The sequence below is a fragment of the Drosophila persimilis genome, unplaced genomic scaffold, assembly GCF_003286085.1.
Source record: "Drosophila persimilis strain 14011-0111.01,24,50 unplaced genomic scaffold, DperRS2 tig00000652-arrow-arrow-pilon, whole genome shotgun sequence".
Lineage (NCBI taxonomy): Eukaryota > Metazoa > Arthropoda > Insecta > Diptera > Drosophilidae > Drosophila > Drosophila persimilis.
Window position 1 is genome coordinate 255,128 of NW_020825329.1, and position 21,189 is coordinate 276,316.

At 45.2% G+C, this 21,189-nt stretch overlaps 1 protein-coding gene and 1 long non-coding RNA gene across 2 annotated transcripts in view; both read left to right on the plus strand.

Annotated features, from left to right (window-relative positions):
* Positions 1-13,461: 13,461 nt before the first annotated feature.
* LOC113566239 (cilia- and flagella-associated protein 58) overlaps positions 13,462-21,189 on the plus strand; it is a 35,021-nt gene continuing 27,293 nt past the window's right edge. Inside the window, exons 1-2 of the mRNA XM_026991010.1 lie at positions 13,462-13,617; positions 13,677-14,026. Of these exons, the coding sequence (XP_026846811.1) occupies positions 13,462-13,617; positions 13,677-14,026 (506 nt within the window). The remainder of the gene's footprint in view (positions 13,618-13,676; positions 14,027-21,189) is intronic.
* LOC113566240 lies at positions 19,273-20,156 on the plus strand. The gene is made up of 3 exons (XR_003409008.1): positions 19,273-19,352; positions 19,418-19,661; positions 19,740-20,156. It is a non-coding gene; the product is annotated as an uncharacterized LOC113566240 (long non-coding RNA).

Genomic DNA, 21,189 nt, shown 5'->3' on the forward strand with positions numbered 1-21,189 from the left:
GGCGACAGTAGTCATAACAGGTCGAATAGAGTCGATGTAACTGATAGGATTGCTCTTTTGGTGACGACTAATGGTTTTTTCTTGAAGAAGAGTACCATATTGGTAATTGGTATTGGTATTGGTCCAATGGACTCCAAGCGAACAAAATTTTCGCATGGGTTGAAGTGTTTTTTGTCGAGACGGTCGGAATGACTTGAACGCCATTTTGTCACGGTGATGAGCTGGTAAGTACTTAGCTGTTGTTCTGGAAATGTGACCATTTACATCAATCTTTACTTGCCTTGTCCATATCTGCGCAGCTTTGCGTTTTGTGTCGCAGCCTTGAAAACAATAGCAAAAAAGCTGCCGTAGGCATAAGAAGAACACAGAATACCAAAGAATAGTCAAACTATTAGAAAAAATGCAATAATGGATACGAAGAACACAGAATTCAAATGAGCAGTCAAACTTTTACAAAAAATACAAATACAAGACAAATTTTGTTTTTATATTTTTGAAAAATCAAATTAGGTTCAAAATGAATTATAAAATTATTATCCATAGCTGACATTTTCTATTGATCCTGTTTATACACGGAGCGTTTTTCGCATTAATGCTAATTCACGGATGGGGCTGTGTTAGTTTTTTCTGCAAACGAATCAAAGTCTATATATAAAAGAGAAAAGTCGATCGATCCAATTAAGCATTAGACAATAACTATTTATTACAAATTTTAGTGCTTGAGCACTGGGCATAAGAGAGAGAATGCAGTGGTGAATTTAGTACAATAATGGTGAGAGTAAATACAAAAGACTCTCTATTTTACGAGGGTCATTTGAGTACTTTGTTCCTTAAAGGAGTTTGACCGAACATCCCGGCCCCGTTGAAAGGAATGCTTTCAAACCACCGGAAGAATATCCAACTTGTGTATTGTCCTGCAAGATGTTCCATTTGCAGTGCGGAGGTGCACCACCCGTACAAGTCCATCCTTCCCAAGCACAGTAGACTGCACTCGGTCTAGTTTCCAGCGTAGTGGTGGCAGGTTGTCCTCAAGGATGATGACCAACCTGCCCTCGGTGAGGTTCGTTGAGGGTGCTGTCCACTTCGTGCGCGATCGCAATTCGTCGACGTAGTCAGCAGACCATTGCTTCCAAAACCGTTGCTTGTCGGCCGTAATCGCATCGTAGCGGTCCATACTTGACAGCTTGATATTCTCGAGGGACCTTTCAGGTAGTGATCACAATAATTCGCCAACCAAGAGATGACCAGCCGTGAGAGTGCTATAGTCATTTGGGTCTGACGAAAGCGGCGATAGCGGGCGCGAGTTGAGGATCGATTCTATCTCGACGACGACAGTGCTCGATTTAACGTACGATTTAACAGCCCCTTTACACTCTTGACTGCCGCTTCCCACAGTCCTCCGAAATGAGGTGCCCTGGGGGGAATAAAATGGAAAATAATAAAGTCAGATGCGCAAAATTTATAGATTTCATCTTGGGTCTGCTTTAAGAACATAAACTTTTTTAGTTCCTGCAGTTGATTCGATGCCCCTACAAAGTTAGTGGCATTATCGCAGAAGATGTCTGCCGGAGGCTTGCGACGACCTCCCATCCGTTTCAATGCATTTAAGAGCGCCTTTGTTGACAAGTCAGAGACTACTTCGATGTGAACGGCCTTGGTGAGAAGGCAAACGAACACGGCTATGTATGATTTTGTAGGTCCCTTTCCTCGAATGCGTAGATATGTGTTGATGGGTCCACTAAAGTCAACTCCACAGCGTTCAAAGGGTCGAGCCGGAGCGAGTCGAACGCAGTGTACACAGGAGCGAACAATTCGACGTGCCAAGTCTCTGGCGTTAACGATCCAATACTCCAAACGAATGAGAGCGACAGGGTGATAGTTCCGAAGATGCAAATGGCGAATATAGTTCCATACAAATTTGGACTGACTAGGCAGCAGCAACGGATGTTTTTGACCGTCTGGTAGGTCTGAGGATTCCAATCGTCCACCAACCTTGATAAGTTCGAATCCGTTCACGACTTCTAAAAAGGGAAGAAAGAAACTTTAAGCTGCTTTTTAATGGTTTTTGCTTCTGAAGTAAACGGATGTCCTCTACAAAATGAGTTTGTTGAATGTTCCAAATAATGCAATGTGAAGCAAAACGAAGTTCATCTGGCGTCGGTGAGGTTGTGGTAAACGTCGATTGCTTCCGACATCTCCTTATGAACATAATCATCGAAGCAATGAGACGCAGACTGTGAGTGTACGAGCTGATATTATCGACGATGTTGAGGATATTATTTGTCTCGTGTACGGCAGCAAACAAACTTTTCCGATTCTCCGAGTTAACCATATCCATGTCAATATCAAGTTTTCACTAGGGGCGGGACAGTTTAGCGAATCTTCGACTAGAAAGGTGGGACCCGACAACCATGGAGACTTAATCAACTCGCTCACGTTACAGCCTCGCGACAGAATATCAGCAGGGTGTTGATGTGTTGGCACATAGCGCCATTTTCCATCAGACGTTAAATCCTGAATATCGGACACTCGATTTCCAACAAAGGTCGATAAGGTGACTGAGTGTTGTTGCAGCCAATGCAATACGAGCTGTGAGTCGCTCCAAAAATAAGATGTGATAGTGTGTTTACTGAATATGGCTTTGACTTTGTTATACAACAGAGAAAGTAGATGTGCACCGCATAGTTCAAGCTTCGGAAGAGACTGTTTCTTCACTGGTGCTACTCTTGACTTAGAAGTGAACAATTTCACTGTGACCTGTCCAAGCGAATTCTCCGTGTGCACATAAACACAGCAGCCATGTATTTCAATGCTCCTAGTATCAGGCTGCAAACAAAAACGAGGTACCGCTAGTGACGACAGTGAATTCAGCGATTCCAAACAATTGCTCCATGCGTGGCTTAAATTCTGGGGAAAATTCTGAAGAATGATCTTAGAGACAATAACAAACGGTGATAGCAGACCGATTGGATTGAATAGCAATGACGCAGTAGACAAAATTGTTCGTTTTGTGGTAGAGGGATAGACTTCCTTTGGATTGAATGTGAAACTAAATGCATCACTTCGTTGATGCCAAGTGACGCCGAGTGTGCTGCTGACTGAGTTTTCTGAAATGTTTATTTCCTTGGAAGACGAATCTTTCAATCACGCCTGGATGATTTGGATGCCGCTTGGATAATGGAAACTGACCACGAGCGAGAGTTGATGTGATTTCAGTTTTTAGTTTGAAGAGTGTATCTATATCATCAGCCCCACACAAAAGGTCAACATAAAATGCAGTTTTAACAGCAGCAGCCCCTAAGGGCCATGCATCCATACAATCCTCAGCCAAGTAATGCAAACTACGAGTTGCGAGAAATGGGGCAGACGCAGTCACTGTATTGAGTTGGTAGGTTTGAAGATCCGTATTTGGAGATGCTCGCCACAAAATGTACTGGAATTTTCTATCCTTCTCATCCACAAGTACCTGCCTGTACATTTTTGTGACGTCAGCTGTGATGCCGAACCTGTGCATGCGGAACCGCAGCAATTGCAAGTACAACTCATCCTGAATGGTAGGGCCGACTAAAAGTAGATCGTTAAGTGACCTTTGAGATGTTGTACGGAAAGACGCGTCAAAGACAACTCTGAGCTTCGTCGAGGAACTGCTTGGATTCAGAACGAAATGGTGGGGTATATAATAATGCGGTTCCTCCAAGTTAGGATTCAGTACGAGGGACATATGGCCGAGACTTTCATATTCCTGCATGAACGAGATATACTGCGAGCGAATTTCCGGTAGACGAGCGAGACGTCTCTCAATGGCGAAAAATCGAGTTCGAGCTGTATCGAAGGAACTTCCAAGACAACTTGGATCTTCTTGAAATGGCAAGCGAACGACAATCCGCCCACTGGCATCCTGATGTGTTGTGTCCCTGAAATGGTCCTCACAGCGACGATGATTTGGGAGAATTCTAGCGCTTGGATCGACAAATGAGTCCACTTTCCATAATTGCTGCAAATTCTTATCGATCGACTCTTCTACAGTCGCCAAGCACAATGGTGGCAGTCTGCTATGTTGGCGCTGGTACCTCCCAGCAACAACCCAACCAAAAAGAGTCTTCTGCAAAGTGGGAAGATTTGGACCAATGCAAATCTGGCCAACAGCTAGAGCTCCATAGAAGGCTTCGGTTCCCAGTAACAGATCAATACGTTTCGTCTTATAGAATGATTCGTCAGCTGGTAGGTTCCAATTCAATATATCGATCTCACTATCTGGCTGGTAGGCAATATGGGATGTAATTCCAAACTGGAGAGTGAGCTGATAGCTGGAAGTACGTGACTTAATAGAGGTAGTCGTACGAGCCTTCAAACTAGTAAGGGAGTCTCCTATACTGCGAATTCCAATGTGGTGTTTTTCGGTTACAAAATTAAACTGAGAACATGAATCAAGCAACGCTCTACCGAGTTTGTATTCACCTGTGGCATCCTTTACCAAAACCATAGCTGTTGCCAAAAAAATTTGATCATCTGCTGTGATCTCCATATGAGAGTGTGAAGCAGCTTGATGAGACTGATTAGCAGCCGTTTGCCAGGAGGGTTGCGCTGGTTGGAGTACCGGTAGTTGTTGATAAGTGGTTGAAGATTGTCCTGCTGGTGATTGGGGTGGCTGTTGCGGCTGAGAGTGATGCAAAGATGAATGATGATTCCGATTACAGGATCGGCAACGATGAGTCGATGAACATTGCGCCACTCTATGACCGTTTCCAAGACAATTGATGCAGAGTCCGAGGCGTTTTGCATTGTCGTACCGTTGGTTGCTGTTCATAGCCTTGAACTGAGCGCAGTTAGAGATTTTATGTCCAGAACTAGAACAAAGTGTACAAGACAGATTAGTGATAGCAAACGACGAGTTTATTTGGTGATTAAAATGACGATTTGACTTATTGTATTCAGCCTTTCGTTGTGACGAAGTACCAGCCGAGTTTCCAGACGAATGGAGAAACTGACAAGACACAACAATTTGCTCGAACGAGTGAATGAAATTCTTATAGTTTGCATATGTTCCGTCGAAAGTGGGCAGCGACAACCTTGGTAACGATGACTTCACTGGCGGTGGGTGGTAGTCCGGCGCAACAATGCTGGCGTTCAGATCTCCTCCCATTTTTTCCTTTATGGATAGCTTGATTGCTATGTATGTATCCTCCAAATCTGCCCGTCCTTCATCATTCGGACTAAGGTCTGCAATATTAACTTGGACATTTAAAACATTCTTGAAATACGTTTGTAAGATGTTCAACCGATAGCGAAGCTCATCATTGCATATCGGGGTTTCCGATTTAGCATCTACCACAGATTTGATCCGAGTTATATTTCGTTTTATATTGCTCCGTTGGCGTTTTCATTTTGTTGTGTGGTCTAATTACGCTGACACAGAACTAGAGCTTCCAAAAATAACAACAACAAAAAACGCAGCAAGCAGCAGCAGCTAGAGCACAAATCCAACGGTGAGAGCGAGGGCAGCAAAGATGAGGGCAGTTCCAAAGCGGAGAGTCAGTGAAAGTTCCAGCAGCGGCAACGAAAGCAAAACGAAAGTGAAGCGGTGGAATTCCAATAGAAAGAATGCGTTGATCGATGGACCAAAGCAGGTAGCTGCAAAGCGAACGAACCGAGAATGCAAGCGCCGTTGAATGCGTTGTGGGTGAGAAGCGAATTATCATTCATTAAGCGAGAACGGCGAGAGCAAGGCGAGGACAATGAACCCGCGATCGAGACGAACAATTCTGATACGGTTTTCGGAACTTTCGATTGCAGCTGCGAGACGAGCGAATGTTGTAATTGTTGCCTTTGTAGATTGCGATTAGTTTAATTGTTCACAGAAGAATTAACACACATGTCCCACGTTGTAACGGCCAGAAGGAATCGTTTCAGCATCAATAGCCGAGTCGATTGAGCAATGTCTGTCTGTCCGTCTGTCCGTCCCCTTCAGCGCCTAGTGCTCAAAGACTATAAGAGCTAGAATAACGATGTTTTGGATCCAGACTTCTACAATACGGCACTGCTACAAGTATAATTCAAAACTTTGCCCCCCCCACTTCCGCACCCACAGACGGCGAAAATCTGTGGCATCCACAAATTCAAAGATACAAGAAAACTGAAAACGCCGAATCGTAAAAGATGACTATATCTTCCAGAGTGCAAAATCTGAACCAGATCGTATAATTATTATGGCCAGAATCAAGAAAACAATTTCATTCTTTCTCGCTCTGTCTCTCTCTAACACACAGGTTTCATGGTCGGTTTTGCCAATTGCAAAATATGAGTTCCAGGATCTTAGAACCCATAAGAGCTAGAGCAACCAAATTTGGTATCCACACTCCTGTGATATCGGACCCTGACCGTTTTGTTTCAAAATTTCACCCACCCCCTTCCGCCCCCACAAAGGACGAAAATCTGTTGCATCAACAATATTGCAGATTCGAGAAAACTAAAAACGCAGAATCATAGATAACGACCTTATCTATCAGACTGCTAAATCTGGATCAGATCAGATAATTTGTATAACCAAAAGGAACAAATCAATTTGCAGTGGCTACGCATCGCCCGACGTCACGCTCAGACTGATTTTCTTTCTATATCGCACGCACTCTTTGTCGTGTCGTTTAATATTAGCGGCGTCTGCCGGAGGAGAGCCATACTGACTTAGTATCGGGTATAACTGTAGAGTTGCGGTGTCCGCAGCAACTCACAACGTTCCCCCTCGTTTTTTGATAGTGATGACAAAATGTTGTCGATTTATTCGATTGTGATGGGTGCATTTTTAGCTTTTTTGTTGTTGATAGTGATGACAAAATTTTGTCGATTTTTTCGATAGTGATGGGTGAATTTTTAACAATTTTTTTTGATAGTGATGACAAAAGTTTGTCGATTTTTTCGATAGTGGTGGGGGAATTTTTTGTTATTTTTGTTGATAGTGATGACACAATTTTTTCGATTTTTTCGATAGTGGTGGGTGAATTTTTTGCTTTTTTTTTGATGGTGATGACAAAATTGTATAGATTTTTTCGATAGTGATGGGTGAATTTTAAGCAATTTTTTTTTATAGTGATGACAAAATTCTGTCGATTTTTATACCCGATACTCAAAATGAGTATTGGGATATTTAGATTTGTGGTAAAAGTGGATGTGTGTAACGTCCAGAAGGAATCGTTTCCGACCCCATAAAGTATATATATATCGATTAAGCAATGTCTGTCTGTCCGTCTGTCCGCCCGTCCGTCCGTCCGTCCCCTTCAGCGCCTAGTGCTCAAAGACTATAAGAGCTAAAGCAACGATGTTTTGGATCCAGACTTCTGTGATATGTCACTGCTACAAAAATATTTCAAAACTTTGCCCCACCCACTTCCGCCCCCACAAAACGAGAAAATCTGTGGCATCCACAATTTCGACGATACTAGAAAACTAAAAACGCAGAATCATAGATAACGACCATATATATCAGACTGCTAAATCTGGATCAGATCAGATAATTTTTATAGCCAAAAGGAACAAATCAATTTGCAGTGGCTACGCAGCGCCCGACGTCACGCTCAGACTGATTTTCTGTCTCTCTCGCACGCACTCTTTGTCGTGTCGTTTAATATTAGCGGCGTCTGCCGGAGGATTGATACCTGGAAGGGCGTCGAGAGGTGATCACTACAGTAATCTGTCCTCTCTGGTAATTGCGGGAGTCTCATCAGGATTCCCGAGTGCCCAACCGCGGATGCTTTCCACAGTCTGGCTTCTCTCATTCGGAGGGCGGAAAGTGTTGCCACCTTCTTTCCCATGAGATCAACAGGGAGGAGGTCCAGCACAGTATCCAGGGCTTCCCCTGGAGTAGTGCGTAGCCCGCCAGTTATGCATAGCTCTGGCATGCGTTGAACTCTGCTGAGTTTATTGAGGCCTGTCCTTTTGTCCAAGGCTGGCCACCATACCACCACTCCATAGAGCATGATTGGTCGTATGATGGCGGTGTAGAGCCACCGAACTATATAGGGGGTCATTCCCCATTTTAGTCCGATGGCTTTCCTGCAAGTATAGAGGGCCACTGTGGCCTTCTTTACTCTATCCTCTATGCTCAATTTCCAATCGAGCTTTCTATCGAGGATAAGGCCAAGATACTTGGCGTTGTTGCTGAAGACTAGCGTTTCCCCACATAGTCTTGGGGGAATCAGTGCCGGAACTTTGTACTTCCTAGTGAAAAGCACTAGTTCCGTTTTAGACGGGTTGACGCCTAACCCGCATTTGTCTGCCCATTTCGACATTTTCGTGAGAGTACTTGTCATGCACTCACACAACGTCTGCGGAAATTTTCCGGAGAATGCTATGGCAACGTCGTCCGCGTACGCCACCACACGGCAGCCACCCCCCTCTATCTCCCGCAGCAGTGTGTTCACTGCCACGTTCCATAGGAGGGGCGAGAGAACTCCGCCCTGCGGTGTGCCTCTGCTGACAAATCTGGTACACGTTGACGTCCCCAGTGATGCCTCAACCGTCCTGCATTGTAGCATCTGATCGATCAGGCTCACCGTCCTGGAGTCAACGCCCAGATCCGTCAGTGCGCCCGTGATGGCGGTCGGAAGGATGTTGTTAAAGGCGCCTTCTATGTGGAGGAAGGCTACTATGGTGTACTCCTTAAAGTTAAGGGACGCTTCGATGATCGATGTGATCGAGTGTAGGGCCGTTTCGGTGGATCTTCCCTTCCGATAGGCATGCTGGGAGTCTGAGATCAGACTGGACGGAATGCACGCCGTTAGATGCAGCCCCAGGAGCCGCTTCATCGCCTTTAGAAGAAAAGACGATAGACTTTGGGGCAGTGTGCGAGGGCTTGCCTGCCTTGGGTATGAATACGACTTTGGTCTGAAGCCAGGTGTCAGGAATGCACCCGTGGGAGAAGATTCCCTCGTAAATTATTTTGAGCCAGTTAGTGGCTTTATGTCCCGCGTTAATCAGTTGGGCAGGGAAAATGCCGTCTGGCCCCGCGGACTTGTAGGGTTTAAAACTTCTGATCGCCCAGGAAATGTTCTCCTGGCTTAGCAGTCTCAGGATGGCATTTGAGGCGACAGAAGGAGGCGCGAGGTAGTTGGGTCTGTTTTCATCGCAGCCAGGGAAGTGGGTATTTAGGAGAAGATTTAGCGACTCCTCGCTGGACGTAGTCCACGACTGGTCGGTGTTCTTCAAGTAGCCCAAGGTGGGTGTTGTCTTCGAGAGAACTCTGCGCAAGCGTGAGGCTTCTGAGTTACTCTCGATTTCGCTGCAGAACTTACGCCAGGAGGCGCGTTTGGCTTTTCTAAGTTCTTTGTTGTAGGTTGACAGACTGGCCTTGTACTCGGCCCAGTTTTGCTCAACGTTTTCAGCCTTAGCTTTATTGCAGAGTCTCCGGGAGGCTTTCCGGAGTTCACCCAGTTTCGGATTCCACCATTCAGGTTTCTTCCGGCCTCTGTTCTTGCCAGAGGGGCATGCTTTGTCGAGCGCCTTATTGCAGGCGTCGGTAAAGATCTTAAGAAGACGAGTCGTGGCCTCCGTGGAGAACTCCTCCTCAGATGGGGGCTCAGGGAGAACACGACAGAGGTAATCAGAGTACCGAGTCCAGTTTGTCCGCCTGATGTTCCGGAATCGGACTGGCTTCGGTATTGAGAAGGAGAAGACAGTTTCCACGTACCTGTGGTCCGAGAAGGAGTGCTCTTCCAGGACCCTCCAGGATACAATGTAACGCTGTATCTCATGAGAGGCAAGCGTGAGGTCCAGGACCTCCTTGCGGTTTTTAATGATAAAGATCACTACCCCGGTTTAATAAGACCATCTGAGTGGTCAGTAAGTAACTGAAAAGGTACTCACCCCTTTCGTTTGTGTCAGTGCTTCCCCACTGACAGTGATGTGCATTGGCATCACACCCCACAATTAGGCCGATGTCCTTGGCCGAGCAGTCTGCGATTAGAGCCCGGAGAGGCGCGTGTGGAGGGGGGTCTGGTTGTTCATGCCCCATGTATGCGGAGCAGATCCTCAGTGAGCGCTCCTGGCCTTCGAGGCTCACTGCGGTGTGGTCTTCATTGCTGAAATTTGGGAGCAAAAATAAGTGCAACTCTCTTTTTGCAAGAATGCAGGTACGAATTTTACCTGCGGTTTCAGCTACATATAGCTTGTAGTCAGAAGTCCTCAGACCGGAGACCCTGTTTCCGAGGATCCAGGGCTCCTGAATGAGGACTATGTCGGCTCCACCCTTGGCCAGGTGGAGCAGTAGAGCAGCGAATGCTGCCTTACAATGGTGGAGGTTTATCTGCAGGAGCGTCAACGACATTCCTGAGGCTCGCCTCCACCACTGTTACTTCTAGATCGCTGTCAGGGGACTCCGGCTCCTCCCCGACAACGATATGGCTGAGACCTCTGGCTAGGTCGCTCTCGTCGAACGCGTAGTCGTCCAAGATGTCGTCCGACATCCGACGCCGGGTTGTCTTCCTCGCACGAGGCCCCCTCTTTCGGGATCTCCGGCAGCTCCGGGTCTGGCTCGACCTCCGCTTGCCTGCCCTTGCGATCGGACTTGTAAGTGGATATGGTGACCTTCTTGTAGCCATAATCCACTACACCGTCCGAATTTGCGAGGAGATCTATGGATTCCTCATTTAGGACGAGGATAATCTGGCGCCTCTGCCCTTGGATATCCTCCACCTTTGCCACCTTCCAATCGGCTGTAGGAAGGTGGGGGTTGCAGACCTGCAGTAACCTGAGAATCTTCTCAGGCTCTGCAGGCTTAGCCGAGACCCACGCTCTGGCTCTCGGGCGACTAGGGACATCTTCCCACTTCACGGCCTCCAGTTTCGCCCCTGGATAGACCTCTTTTAGGGCCGCCACATGTAGAGGGCCGCAGAGCGAGCGTCGTGGCAGGCGATGGCTTTCACCTTGCCTTGATGCCACCCTGCGTCCTCACACTTTGGCGGTGGTCCGCCGTTCTCCTCCAGTTCCAGTAGGAACCGGTCCTGGAGCTCGTTCTCCACCAGGTGCCACTTATCGCGAGGGACATGGCCGTCCTCGGCGCCCCTGTCCAGGACACCGATCAGGGTCTTGCCCCTCGCCACCTCAGCGAACGACCGGTTCGTGAGGTGGGTTTTCACCCGCTTGGCTTGCTGGGCTTGGCCTGGCTGATTTGCGGGGTCCTCCGCTGAGCGTTGCCGCTTGTTGGGGGCCTTGGCTGCGCCCTTTCCGGCTTTGGCTGGCTGGAACAGAGGAAGGATTGAGCAGGCCCACAGCCTCTGCTCCTTTCCTTCGGCTGAAGCCCTGAAGTTCGGGTCTTCGTTGGACAGGATGAAAGCCGCTCGTCTCCTGTCCTGGTACGACGGCTTTCCTCCCCGTGGTGCAGAGACGCTGCCCGCCGGGGCTCCCAAGGGTTCTTCGGTCCCGGTGCGCTTACCAGCCGCGATTACGCTCTGCTTGGCAGCCACCCCGGTATCCGCTTCGCCCTTGGAGCCACCCGACTTGGAAGGACCCGATTGGCTTTTCGGGCCCCCCCTCGCTGCGGCTGCTGCCTGAAAACGGTGGACCGACTCAGTCTCCTTCCCCGTCTTCTTTGGACCCGGTTTCCCAGGCGCTGGTGCAGAGGGATTGGCTTGTCCCTCCGGTACTTTAAGAGGAGTACCGAGCTCCTTTGCGGCTTTGTTTGTTTTTATATATTTATTATTTGGCATAGTAGTTCCCACGAGTAGGCGGGAAGGGGATGGTCACCCGAGGCATAGCCCGCTTGCCCCGGGAAGCCTGATTTAAACTGGAGGTCGGCAGGTATCCACAGTCCGCATATTAGCGACCGGGCACCCCCCCGGCCATGCATCCCTCGGCATATAACAGTGTCACCTTGGATTGGGGTAATTTCACTGAGAGTTTTCTTCTCTCCGCCCGACTACCATTCGCCAGCATCCTAGCAGAGACATGACCGTGCTAGGACCTGTTTCCAGCCGCCCTCACGGGGAGAGTATAGTCGCACTTCCACCGGTGTGCACAGTTACGGCGGGTGACGGTTCGCTCGCAACCCTCTGGCTGACGGCCATCGGGAGCAATTTTTATACCCGATACTCAAAATGAGTATTGGGGTATATTAGAGTTGTGGTAAAAGTGTATGTGTGTAACGTCCAGAAGGAATCGTTTCCGACCCCATAAAGTATATATATTCTTGACCAGCATCAATAGCCGAGTCGATTGAGCCATGTCTGTCTGTCCGTCTGTCCGCTCGTCCGTCTGTCCGTCCCCTTCAGCGCCTAGTGCTCAAAGACTATAAGAGCTAGAGCAACGATGTTTTGGATCCAGACTTCTGTGATATGTCACTGCTACAAAAATATTTCAAAACTTTGCCCCGCCCACTTCCGCCCCCACAAAACGCGAAAATCTGTGGCATCCACAATTTCAACGATACGAGAAAACTAAAAACGCAGAATCATAGATAACGACCATATCTATCAGACTGCTAAATCTGGATCAGATCAGATAATTTTTATAGCCAAAAGGAACAAATCAATTTGCAGTGGCTACGCAGCGCCCGACGTCACGCTCAGACTGATTTTCTGTCTCTCTCGCACGCATTCTTTGTCGTGCCGTTTAATATTAGCCGGAGGCCGTCTGCCGGAGGATAGCCATACTGACTAAGTATCGGGTATAAATGTAGAGTTGCGGTGTCAGCAGCAACTCACAACGTTCCCCCTCGTTTTTTCTGCAAACGAATTAATGTCTATATATGAAAGAGAAAAGTCGATCGATCCAGTGAGCATTAGGCAATAACTATTTATTACAAATTTTAGTGCTTGAGCACTGGGCATAAGTGAGAGAATACAGTGGTGAATTTAGTACAAGAATGGTGAGAGTAAATACAAAAAGTGAGCGTAGGCTCTCTATTTTACGAGGGTCATTTGAGTACTTTGTTCCTTAAAGGAGTTTGACCGAACAGATCCAAAAAATTAACAAAAATTCCACATTTTACATACATAGGAAAATATGCATCGATAACAAATTTCAGCTTTGACACTTTATTGTTGAGTTTCAAGTAATTTTAGCAGTCATGCAGAAGTTTGGAAGATTTTCAGAACTTATTAATTTAGCAAGCTGAAATTACCGAATGTTCCACTGTGCGACGTTAGAACTGCCACCATATACATATATTTTTCAAACTGTTAGACATCATTTTGTATATACTTTTAGCTCAAAATATTTTGAGCTCCGAAATTTTTTGGCAACTTTGACTCCACAAAAGGTGAAGCAACGCAAGTTGCGCTAGAAGTGTACATACAAATATATGAAGATGACCGTGACCATAGATATAAAGGAAAAAAATTTCAAATACTTTAAGTGTTTTACGGACATACAAAAAATGTCTGAGCATGTTGGCCATGCCAAATCAGTCAATATTTTGTCTACCGACTATTCAATATAAAAGCAACATTTACGGACTAAAATATATTTTCCATAATGATATCTAAAAAGGATAAGAAGAAAATAAATAAGCCTAAGGAAACAGATATAGAAGAACCTTTAATTTTTAACGAAATCATGGATGAAGCGGATGTTCTTGAACTAAATTTGTTTACTGATATTAATGAAGCTTTTTTTAATGAAGCTAACCGGGTACGTATTAAATTTAAAAAAAAATGTTCAGATTCAAAAACTGTAAAATATATTATAAGGTGGTCCAAGTCCTCATGGAAGCTAAACGCAATTTCGAGGCATCAAGAATTAAAAGATATACTGACATTATTTTTAATTTGCACCGACTCTACGTCGATGAAGTCATTGATAATGATTTTTTACGCCCACGAATTGTATCTTCTGAAAACAAATTACGACTTGCTCTTGAACTAACCTTAACTTCAGAAGAGGCTGTGCAAAAACTTAAAGAGGCTTTGGGTGATGCATGGAAAGAATCTGATTCATCCGCTCTCCGCGAGCAGTTGGTCCAAGAGAAATTGCAAGAAGTCCTAATAAAGTGTGATGGTCTTGGAGATATAAATAGTGGACTAACAGATGACGCGGCAGAGTAAGTAATAGTATTCTTAATTCATCTTAATCTTAATTTTGTGGGATGCAAGGAATATAAGCCAGATACTACATGTGTATAAGTGATCTCTTTCCCCGATCATTTCCAACATCATTGTGCTGCTTTCAGGCAGCAAAGTCAGGACCCGCACATAAGTTGAGAGCCACTCTTACATACACCCAGAAGGGCAATGATGATACGATGATCCTAGGTTAGAGATGGCAGTCACTGGATGCTGACCGCGCCTATGAGACAATGTAATTTTCATCCTGAATGAAATTCCATTATGGGCATTTGGCTATCAAATGACTTGCGGCAACGAGATTCCTTAGAGAATTTGGCGTCCTTTGCCACCAATTGATTCCCTTCACTTCTGCTGCTACGACAATCGTCTGGAGTTGGCTGGAACTTCTCCTCTTGTAGATGTGGGATTCGGCTAAAATTGGCAGAACCTAAAAGAAAGTAACAGTTAGCCTGATGACTATACGGTTGCAGTTATACAGTTGTCTTTCCTCCAACTTTTTTCAAACAAAGCGTGTATTTTCATTCTGATGTTTCTATTTCTCGAGGCAATGTTCACGACCAGTGTTTGCGTAGGTGCTCCAATGAAATATATCATCTTTATCTATAAATCAATCAATCCGTTCTCTTTCGTAGTGATCAGACGTGTTTTTGTTTTGCGCTCCGCATTTTTTCCTTTTGTTTCGAATAAACAGCCGGAGTTTTCCTAACTAAATTCTAATTATACTCCCTAACCAGACAACAATCTGGAAACCAATTCTTTTACGCGAGTATGCCTTTTGATTTGTGTTAAAATATTATTTAACTTTTTATTTTTCGGCGTCGGCTTGTGTTGTGTTGTGTTGTTGCAGTGAGTGAGTATTGCATTGCAGTCCGCTCTCGTCTGGTAGCTTTTGTTGTCTTATCACTCTCTCGCTATCACCTCAACCTCAATAACTGTTCTTTCTCCCTCGCTCTTTCAACTTTCTGAGCAATAGCGCTCTCTGTCTAGTAGCTCTCGCTATAACCGCTCTCCACTCTGCTCTCTTTTTTTTCTTACCAATTCCGCTTTGAGCGTTGTCTGGCACATTGGTCTGATACCAATTTGTTTTGGAAATTTTTAATTTTAATTTTTCTTTGCAAATTTTCTTAAGAAAATATTTAAATAATAAAAATAAAAATGGAATTCGCTGTGGTCTGCGCCAAAAAAACCTGCAAGAAGCAGATCACTCACGATCAGCCGAATGTCCCCTGCTGGCTCTGCGACAGCGTAGTCCACGCAAAATGCGCGGGATTTTCTGGCCTCGTGAGTGATGCTATAGCCAAACGTAATGGACTGCATTACAGTTGCGAGGCATGCCGTGCGGTGGAGAAAAACATGGTGGCTTTCATGAGGCAGACGCGGAGTGGCTTTAAGGAGCTGACCGTTGGTTTCAAAAACCAATACGATCGTCTCCTAGCCATGGAGGCTCAGTTTAGCGGTTTAAAACTGCTGAATGAGTCTCCGAGGCGCAAAAAGGTCACTCCGCGGGACCTGCAAGTGCCAACCGTCACTCAGCCGTGCGCCGCCGAAAAACTGACTCCGACCACTCCAAGTGTGCAGCAGTTGATCTCGTTTGCCACTCCAAAGGCAACGAAAGCTGCTGGCGATGCAGATTCGGTAGCCGAATTCATCGCCTCGGAGATTGTGCAGCCAAGTACGTCTGCAGCGTCGGTGTCCGTGGTGTCCGCAAGTTCACTAGTTGTCCCGTCTATCCCGATCCCACCAGTAAATAGACGTTCCGGACCTCCGGATATTGTCACCACAGGTACTAGACCTGTGGTGACTAAACCACTGGTGGGAGTCCCACCAAAACGACAAGTTTTTGTTTCACGGCTGGCCCCTGACCTCACATCTAATGATGTAACTGCTTTCATTCAAAGCAAAATAAAAGCCGTGGGTTTAAAGGTGGAGAAATTTAACTTCTCTTATGCCAGGGAGATAGCGTCGTTTAAGATAAGCATCTCCCCAACTCAATTTGACACCATTTGCTCCACCAAATTTTGGCCGGAGCATTTGGTGGTGAAGGAGTTTAAGGCTAAGAAGAAGAATAGGCCCCCCATATCGCTTCCAAATCTTTCCAGCGTGCCACCCTCAACCTCAACTTCCTCTTCCTCAACTTCCCGTCTTGCTCCAACCTTTCCAAAAAACTAACTTCTCTTTTAGTACCCTATCAGAATGTAAGAGGCTTGCGTAGTAAGCTCAGCATTCTTTTCCGGGATAGTGTTGCATTTGCTTCCCACGTTATTGTGTTTACTGAAACCTGGTTAAAGCCGGACATTCTTAGTTCCGAGGTTTTGGCAGTTCGGTACACAACTTTTAGAAAGGACCGTTCGTCTCGACGTGCAGGGGGGGTTCTAATTGCAGTGGACTCTTACTTCACGTCAGAACACTTCACAGTCCAAGTTCAACAGGAACTGGAATTCCTGTGTGTAAAACTGATTCTTCCCGCTTTCGCTATATTCATTACTTGCTCGTATATCCCACCTTCTTCGGATATTTCAATTTATGAACAGCACTTGTCCGCTTTAACCGCTGTTGCTTCCTCGCTATCTGATAAAGATCGTATGATAGTTCTTGGTGACTTCAACTTGCCAGGAAATGTTTGGTCTTTGGTAAACGAGTCTAGTATCCTAGTGCCCATGTCACGACATGACTTTGTTGACGGCTTGCTTGACCTGTCCCTGTCTCAAGTCAATCATGTGAAAAATTCCTTGGGTCGATTGCTTGATCTATGCTTTGTATCGGATCCGACCATAGTGTTGTTAACCCGAGCCCTTCCGCTCACTATACCTGAAGACGCCTACCACCCTACTGATGGTCACTGATGTCACAAAAGGCACAAACATTTTTTACAATGCTCTTGGCACATTTTTTGATTCCTGTGTCCCGCTTTCTTGTCCGATTAGATCTGGAAAACCCCCTTGGTTTACCAAAGAGTTATCCAGTCTAAAAAACTTAAAATCAAGACTTTATAAAAAATTTCAAGAAGTGGGTTCTCCTACTTCTCACTCTCGTTATGTAATAGCTCGGTCAAACTTTTCAGTTCTTAATGCTCAATGCTATAAGAACTACCTATCTCGTTGCAGGATACGTTTTTCTCAGGACCCTAAACAGTTTTACTGCTTCGTAAACAGTAAGCGTAGAACGTCCACACACCCATCCTCGCTATCATTTTGTAATACGTCGGCAAATAATGATCAGGCAATTGCCGATCTTTTTGCCCAGTTTTTCCAAACCACCTATTCTGAGGAACGCTACTCTGGTCAACCGTACCCATACGGATTACCGAGGTCGAACGGCATTTTCAGTCCCTTGTTAAATGAATATTCCCTACTTCAAGATCTTCGACTAGTTAAGCCGGTGTTTTCACCGGGTCCAGACGGGGTACCAGGTTGTGTACTCAGGTACTGCGTCGAGGCTCTATGTGGACCTTTGCTTAAACTATTCACCCTGTCCATTGATTCTTCTTGCTTCCCCCCGATCTGGAAGGAATCGTTTATAATTCCTCTCCATAAAAAATGTTTAACTCCGCACTTGCAACATCTCTGCAAGTCACTTATATCTCCAACTCAGCATGGATTTATAAGGCGGCGATCAACCACCACGAACTTGTTAGAGTTTACCTCTTTCATTATTAAAGGCTTTCAAGGTAACTTACAGACGGATGTTATTTACATTCGACTCTGTAAACCATTCCCTTTTAGCACATAAACTTGACCTTTTAGGGTTTCCGCCCAACCTCCTGAGATGGATTTCTAGCTATCTTTGTTCTAGGTCTCAAAGAGTCCTCTTCAAAAACTCCCTCTCTTTACCAGTAAAGGTTTCTTCGGGAGTACCACAGGACAGCCATCTAGGCCCCTTACTCTTCACACTCTTTATTAATGACTTGCCTTCAGTATTAACATACTCTCGAGTACTTATGTATGCGGATGATGTTAAACTCTGTGTCCAGTACAAGGACATTTCATTTCATTCTCGCTTGCAATCCGATCTCAATAGCTTTCAGTCATGGTGTTGTGCAAACTTGTTACACCTTAATGCCTCGAAATGCAAAGTTATGACATTTCATCGTTCTAACCCTTTGTTGGCTCCCTACACCCTATTTGGGGGTTCTCTTGAGAGTATTACCCTGGTGGATGATCTGGGTGTTATGTTAGACCCCAAGTTAAAGTTTTCCGAACACATTTCTACCATGGTAAATAAGGCCATGGGCGTGCTTGTGTTTATAAAGAGGTGGTCAAAGAAATTTGACGACCCCTATATAACAAAGACTCTCTATACCTCGCTTGTTCGTCCGATCTTAGAATACGGCTCCTGTGTATGGTGCCCTCAGTACAAAGTACACCAGGACCGTATAGAATCAGTACAGAAAAACTTTTTACTCTTTGCTCTGCGGGGCCTTAACTGGGATGCGGGTGTAAGACTCCCATCTTACTCTAGTAGACTATTATTAGTAAACCTCCCATCCTTAGTTAACCGTAGAAAAATGCTTGGTGTGATATTTATGCACAACTTGATCAGGGGTGACATAGACAGCCCTGATCTGTTGAGCCGCATAAACTTCACGATTCCTATTAGACTGACTAGAAACTTTATACCGTTGTTCCTTCCACTTTGTAGATCGAATTATTCCTTGCATGAACCGTTTAGGGTCTTATGCTCGGATTATAATTCCCTCTACCATATTATATCAAACACTAATTCTCTTCCTCTTATTAAATTACTAATCCTTACACACCTTTCTAGTAATTAGTAATTGTAGTGGTTTTTGTATTTTGTATTTTATTGCATGCTTAATTTCTTAAAAAGTTTAGTGCTAATTTTCCTCGAATGTTAGTCTAATATCTATCTTTCTTGCATGCTCGCGTTTGGTTCGGCTACGCACCGCGCGTCATGCGGCAGCGCCCCTCGGTCGGTTGGGCGGGAGGAGGGCTGCGTTTTGCCTGGGATCCGCGCGTAACAGCCTTCTGCTGGTGTCACACGGGCCACTTGACGGTGCAGTAATTGCATCGCCTCTTGATAGATGCAGTCATTGCATGTCAACGTCCATAAAAAAAAAAAATAAAAATAAATAAAAAATCTAGTATCATGGTATGTGTGTATGGTACAATTAAATTTTGTTGTATATATTCCATACAAAACGTAATCAAGTTAGTTTTGATGTATTTGTCTGTTAATTTTTAACATACTGGGCTGCCTAGCCCACTTAGACCGATTTCGGCCCGTTTTGTGGAACCGCTTGGAATCTCCCCTTTTTTACATCTTGAGACATAATTTCAGCAGGTAACCCATCCGGATGACATTAAAAATTATCGATCTTTTTGGGACATATTGTGGACATTTCTAAGATTTCAGCAATGAAGGGCGAGCCCAAGTGTTGTAGCCTTTTTCTGCTGATAGCTGGACAGGAGCAAGTGTTCCACCGCGTCCACTTCTTCCTCGTCTCTAAAGCTACGGCAGAAATCAGTGGTGAGAAGACTTCCGCTGCTGCAAAGCGCTGAGCTAAGCCCAGTTGCTTGGTGATCGTCATTTTTGATTGGACCAGCCAACTGTTTGTGACTCCGTGGAGTCGTATTTGTCTAACTGTTATCAGTGAGTTTCTTGTCAACTAACAACCATTTTTTACTATCTTACTGGCTTCATTCACAAAATCCAAATATTATGCAATAGCACATTCATTAAATATTGGATTTTCGCAGTAAGATTTAAAGGTTTCCTCTAAATATCATCCAATTGAAGCTGGAGTACCACAGGAAAGCGTTCTCGTCTCCACAGCAGTCTTACAACAACTTCGACATTCTCTGATGATACTGCCATCCTAAGTCACCACAAGGGCCCAACAAGAGCAACGGAACACTTATCATCTTATCTCGTGGCCTTGGAAAAATGACTAGCAGACTGGAGCAAAAGTACAAACACCTTTACCCTGAACAGACAAACTTTCGCACCAGTGTCTCTGAACAACATCAAGATTCCTCAGACAACCGAGGTAACATACCTGGGTGTCCATTTGGACTAAGGGCTCACATTTGGCGTCAACACATCCAAGCGAAGAGAAATCTACTGAAATTTTAAGCTTCTAATATACCTTGGCTTATAAACGTTGGTAGTTTTGACAATGCAGCTCCCAAACCAATTTGGACATACACTCACATAGCTTTTTAGTAATTAGTAATTTTATTCGTATTTCGAATGCATTCTTAGTTCTCTTAGTAAGCTTTTACAAAATCCAGTGAGCTCAATCGAAGATACTGAGAACTATCTTTGGGTCAGCATGGTACATACGTACATGTAGAATCTGTTAAAGATGAAATCGCTAAGATGAAAGCAAAGTACCAGGTCAAGCTTTAACTTGGCACACTAGCCACATACGACTCCGGCGAAGAGACCTCCCGAACCAGCAATACAAATTATGGCCGGACTCTATAATTAATTAATTAAATAAATATATTTGATTAAGATTTGCCTACTATCGTTTGTCTACAAGATATTTGGGTTCTCCAGCTCTTATATGTAGTCTTTGAGATCTAGGCGCTCATCGGGACGGACAGTTAGACATGCCAATATCGACTCGGCTATTGATGCTGATCAAGAATATATATATATTATTGGGTCGAATAGGTATAGGTACCGAAGCCAGTCCGATTCCGGAACATCAGGCGGACAAACTGGACTCGGTACTCTGATTACCTCTGTCGTGTTCTCCCTGAGCCCCCATCTGAGGAGGAGTTCTCCACGGAGGCCACGACTCGTCTTCTTAAGATCTTTACCGACGCCTGCAATAAGGCGCTCGACAAAGCATGGTGGAATCCGAAACTGGGTGAACTCCGGAAAGCCTCCCGGAGACTCTTCAATAAAGCTAAGGCTGAAAACGTTGAGCAAAACTGGGCCGAATACAAGGACAGTCTGTCAACCTACAACAAAGAACTTAGAAAAGCCAAACGCGCCTCCTGGCGTAAGTTCTGCAGCGAAATCGAGAGTAACTCAGAAACCTCACGCTTGCGCAGAGTTCTCTCGAAGACAACACCAACCCTGGGCTACTTGAAGAACACCGACCAGTCGTGGACTACGTCCAGCGATGAGTCGCTAAATCTTCTCCTAAATACCCACTTCCCTGGCT